Source organism: Panicum virgatum, chromosome 1K, assembly GCF_016808335.1.
Source record: "Panicum virgatum strain AP13 chromosome 1K, P.virgatum_v5, whole genome shotgun sequence".
Lineage (NCBI taxonomy): Eukaryota > Viridiplantae > Streptophyta > Magnoliopsida > Poales > Poaceae > Panicum > Panicum virgatum.
This window is the reverse complement of record NC_053136.1, coordinates 21,815,960-21,821,233: the sequence shown is the minus strand read 5'-3', so window position 1 is coordinate 21,821,233 and position 5,274 is coordinate 21,815,960. Positions and strand designations below refer to the sequence as shown.

Sequence of the window (5,274 nt, the reverse complement as noted above, 5' to 3'; positions counted from 1 at the left end):
TGAACGAGAACACAAGAGAACTGCTCAAAAGGGTCCTCGATTTCATTCAAATTCATCATGATTTACAGAGGAATTCACCTATATAAGAGCTAGACCTCCACCCATTCATCCACCCTCTCAAATTTGTGGACCTAGCAATAATCTAGACCACGTTTTCCATGGAGACCTCGGCCTAACCCTAGAACAGAGAGAGGAGCAAGGAAAAACAGAAAAGGACTCGTGGCTTGGAGGCTCACCTATCCAAGGGGGCAGGTGAGATGTATTTATACGACCTCGGGGGTGACCGGTCAGACCAGTCCCTTCCCAGAAATGACCTCCACCCTGACTCGTACACTAAAACGCCCGTAGGGGCAAAACTGGAAAGGGTACAAGATCTCATCCGACGGCGGAGTTTCTTTCTTCGACTCGAAACCTTCTCCGCGATGCCGCCACATCGATACAGATCTGATCCACGGTTTTGAGGGGTCCGCGAAACCCGGTGAGGTGGCCGGTTTTGTGAAAACCGACAAAACTCCACGCGCGGGAAGATTCCCGCCTCCACGCCGTGGCCCTAGACGCCGTTTCCGCCTCGGCCTTCTGACGGCCCTAGACGCCGCCCGACGCCCGTCAGCTCCTTGCCCGCAGCGAGGCCCTAGACACCATCGTCGCCCGTCACCTCCGCCATTCCCGAGACCGACGCCCGTGCCTCCACCACTTGGCGTCTTCAACCGCCGTCCGCCAGCTTGGTTTTGTGGCGCAAATCAAGAAACCCGTCATCCACCGGTGCTTGCACCCTCGATCCAGGAGTGGACGCCACAGCTGACGCCCGGCCCGAGCTCCGGTACCGGTTGCCCTTCACCGCCGTCCACCGCACGGTCCATCGGCCACAGCACCTCCACGGCAGCTCACCGTCGACACTCGACGCCCGTGTACCTGCAACCAAAGACCAAGCACACGATCACACCACACGGTTGACAATTCACTCATCACAGCCAGGAGTGAGTACTGCTCATTCCTCAAATAAAAACTTGTCCAGTAAGTTCGAGAATGAAGTATCCAGGAATTATGGGTTGCAGGCAGGCAATAATATCAGTAGAAATAGTACAACTTAAGGTTAAATATAATACAGTCCAGGTATTGCTGCAATGAAAGAGAGCTACGGAAGCAAATAGCTAGAGTTTTTTTTAGCTGGTGGTGACCATATTTGGCGGCAGCATTGGATACGTTGGGAAATGATGCTAACATAGTATACTACGAGACGCCTATTACGTGGCCTCCATTTCTGTGACGCCAACGCACATCATTTTACTTCTTCCTGAGCACATGCAGATTCAGCAAAATTCCTGTTAGCCAGCAGGTTCGAAGGATGCTTGAGCCTTGCAGAGTAACGAATATGGATGGGGATACACTGAAAGCCTGGGAAAATGGTCGCAATAATGTTGTTATTACCTTATGCTACTAACAATACAAGAGGAAAGAGGAAATAAAGTATCTTAGCATACATAGGATTTCCCTGTATATATGTTATTGTTTTTTTGGTTTGCATAGATATGGGATGGGAGGATATGTAAAGGATAGTATTATAACCTGGAAAACAAAGAGGAATGTAAAATAATTACCTGGCTATCCGCTAGGATAAGATCAATATGCTGCAGAGGCCCATCATGATCGAGGACTCTGAATTCCCATTTCCGAATGACGCGTACAAAAATTGTTTTCAATCGATCTTTTGGGGTCAAGGAAGATAAAGGACTGTGAGATATCCTCCCCTACGTGCAGAGAAATAGAACATGTTCAGCGGCAAACATTTAGGCAAAATATTGTGAGAGTTGACATTTGTTTGTAAGTCAACCTGTTAATGGGCCAACAACCGAAATCAAACCCACCCCAAACTAATGCCACGGTGCATTCAACCCAAACCAATTTCAACCTACTAATATGTTTCTCCAACCCAAACCAATCCAAACCGGAGCAAAAAGCAACCCAACCCAAACCAAACCATATGGCAAAACTAAAGTTGCTAACGGTTTGAACCAAACCATATGCCCATGCGGGAGTTCGGGCCGCACAGTAAAAAAAATGCATATTGTCGACATCTCTTGCTAGGCATTTCTATCAACCATATAATGATTACTGTCACAGTATCTGCAATTTGCATTTGCAACAATGAGCAACAGGATGGCGCCAAATTTTGCCCAACGATGGTCCATCGACTTTGCTTCTGAAGCTTGTGCAGGAGCGCTCCTCTTCTAGTTGAAGAAAGGAACCTGAACCTGAATACTCATTGCAGGCAAGACAGAAGAGCAGGAAGAAGCTGATTCAGTCTGAACTCTGAACCAATTGAAGAAATGTGTTTGTTGGCTCGCTACTAACAGCTTGCCTAGTGAGTGGAGTTACATGTCTAGACTCTAGAGGTCACGACTGGAGCCAGCAACTGGGTCAGTCCAAGATCAAAAGAGCAAATCATCCCAAGAAGATCTCATGAGCTGCCAAATAATTTAGAGATATCACAACATTTAGCTCCAGCGACTATTGTACATTTAGCTCCAGGTGACATCACTCTCATTTTCAGATAATTATGGAGATAAAACAATCAGAACATAAAAGCAATAATAAACCATTTCAGATAAATACGCTGCTACGTTGGCATAAGCCACATATTATACATCACAGGAAATCCCAGACTGGAATGGTGTACTGGCCTTGATCCGTAGTTTAGTGCCCCAGTTGAGGGTTGCTGCTAAGGAACTGGAGTGATTGTATGTCTGGAGGTGGAGCCTGCAGCAAAAAAAAACATAAACCATGTGACTGTCAATTTAGCTTCTTAAGCAATTCTTACATGACCTACATGTCAGAATACATGGTGCATCACCTAGTTACAATAGGTATTAATAAGTTCATGTCACGCTTTATGAATCTCAGTTATTGGAGTGACATACAAATAAAAATTACTCCATGGATACAACTGGTTCATTAGGGGAGAATGTGTGGACATCCGCTTAATGACCATTTATGGTCTTATACACTATCAATTTCTGGAATTTGAGGACCATTATGAAAGGGTGGTGGTTGCAGATGAGAAGGTTAAGAGAAGACATTCAAATGTCAGCATGAAGTAGGTACCTGATTGGGTTTATCCATGCTGAATATCTTCTGAATGACAGCAAACTCTACATAAGGCAACTAAGTTAATTATGAGGCGCAATGCTCCAGCAAAAGAAGCTGCAATAAGAAGAGGCGCAACATAGTCCGTCTGATTCATAGTAATGGAAAAAGAATAGTGAAGCTGCAATCAGATATTGCTCTACATGTTGCACACTTCAGTCCATCTGGTTCATAGTACTCTCTTCAGTTACTTGAGACTAATGGAAAAAGAAAATTCTCAATTCATATAGAGTATATATTCAGTTGTGTATAGTACAGTATATTCAACAAATGTGCTATACTTACATGTAGCATGCTTACAAAATGTGGCATATTTTGCCCTGCACCGACCCCAACAGCTTCACTTAAGATCCCTGCATCCAAAAAAGAGAGGAGCTTGCCTTAAGAACAACTTCTCATCTATGCAGATTTCAAATAAGAATTTGGTGACAATTGAAGGTAAAAGAAACAGTGGGTACCTTCATCGTCCTTATCCTTATCTTTATCTTGGATAGTGAGCCAATCTTTTGCACTAACTAAAGCCTCCAACATCTGTGGCGTTAGCGAGCCTCTTGTGTCCCCAAGAATCCTATTGCCACAACTAAAAGCCGATTCAGATGATACAGTGCTGAGTGGGATAGCAAGAAAGTCCCTAGCCATCTTTGATAAGACAGGAAACTAATTAGCACGAGCCTTCCACCAACCCAACACATCAAATCTTTTACTATCCTCGGCAGGATCCTCTTCCAAATATGTGTCAATCTCTGATTTTGGCCTACGAACAACTCGACGACGAGATTTGAAATCAGCAAATTCTTCTTCTAGTACCCTTTTCCCAAGCACAGGTGAACCAACAGTACAGGTGCTTCCACTTGAACTTGACACAAATGCTGAGCCATCACTCCTTGCAAGTCGTTCATACTCATTGAAGTACTTCTTCAGCCAATCTTGTGCTGATTTCGTACATTTTTCAGCTTGATCAAAATTGCTGCATACTTTCTCATAAAAGAATTCCACATAATCAAACTTTCTTCTTGGATCTAAGATAGTGGCAATGACAATTACAATGTTAAAATCGTACTCTTTCCTTCTCCGGAGGCTAGACTCATTAGGCACTGGTTTAGGCTCCCAATATTTCGCAAATTTAACCTTCATTGCAGCAGCCAAATCTACCAAAACTTCATTATTTTGCCATGCTGGATCATTCAAAGCATATCGAATAGAAAGCACTAATGGTAAGAATTTGTGCGAAGTTGGTTTTCGGTCAGCTGATACAAGATTTGTGGCCTCTTCAAAAGCCTTGAGAAATACACATATCGCTTCGGCTTTTGACCACTCTTCTTCATTTGGTGCAACTTCAAGATATTGTTCAGCATAAGTACTAAGTACAGACTTGTAATCTAATGCTTCTCGTACCATTCTAAATGTAGAATTCCATCTGTTTGGTATATCCAGATAAATGCCACGTTTTGCTTTAAGACCCTTATTAGTTGCAATTGAGTTGAAATTCTGAATTCGTGGCGGTGAAGATTCTATGCTCTTCAACAACTCACGAATCTTCTCTATTGCAGCATGAATAAGTTCCATTCCATCTTGAACTAGAATATTCAAAATATGTGCAGAACATCTAACATGCAGATGTGCTCCCTCACATAACAACTCATGCTTGTGATGCTGTACTATTAGTTCACATGCCTTGGTATTGTTGCCTGCATTATCTAAGGTTAAAGTAAGTATTTTCTCCCTTAAACCCCACTCGGTTAGGCTGCTTACAATAGCCTCTTCTAAAGCATAGCCGGTATGAGGATACTTGACTTCCTTCAAACTAATGATTTTCTTCTTAAGCTTGAAATCAGCATCCATATAATGTGCAGTTATGACCATATATCCTAAGTTCTGAAGGGAAGTCCACATATCGGATGTGAAGCACACAATGAAATGTGTAGGGTTTGGCGCCCTACACATTTCATTGTTGGTTGTAGACTTTCCATCCATGGCTCAAAGTAAGGGTCTTCAAATTTATTGAATTCGATTTCAGCATGTATGACAAACTGAACCATGCGCTCACGACTTAAGACGGGGTCAAACACAAAGGTATCTGGAGATTTTTTCTTTATGGTGTCTAAAAAACTGTTTCTATCAGCATCACCA

The 5,274-nt window shown here is 43.2% G+C and overlaps 1 protein-coding gene across 1 annotated transcript; it reads right to left on the bottom strand.

Annotated features, from left to right (window-relative positions):
• Positions 1-1,032: 1,032 nt before the first annotated feature.
• On the bottom strand, positions 1,033-5,002 carry LOC120699312 (zinc finger BED domain-containing protein RICESLEEPER 2-like). Its single transcript, XM_039983279.1, has 5 exons — positions 3,603-5,002; positions 3,430-3,497; positions 3,103-3,341; positions 1,599-2,757; positions 1,033-1,395 (listed from the first exon to the last, which is right to left on the bottom strand). Exon 1 carries the CDS (start codon positions 4,984-4,986, stop codon positions 3,802-3,804), a length of 1,185 nt encoding a protein of 394 aa, XP_039839213.1. The 5' UTR covers positions 4,987-5,002; the 3' UTR covers positions 1,033-1,395; positions 1,599-2,757; positions 3,103-3,341; positions 3,430-3,497; positions 3,603-3,801.
• Positions 5,003-5,274: the final 272 nt, after the last annotated feature.

Bases quoted from the DNA above. Each gene is read 5' to 3' on its own strand.
- LOC120699312 (XM_039983279.1), bottom strand. From the start codon at position 4,986: ATGGATGCTGATTTCAAGCTTAAGAAGAAAATCATTAGTTTGAAGGAA.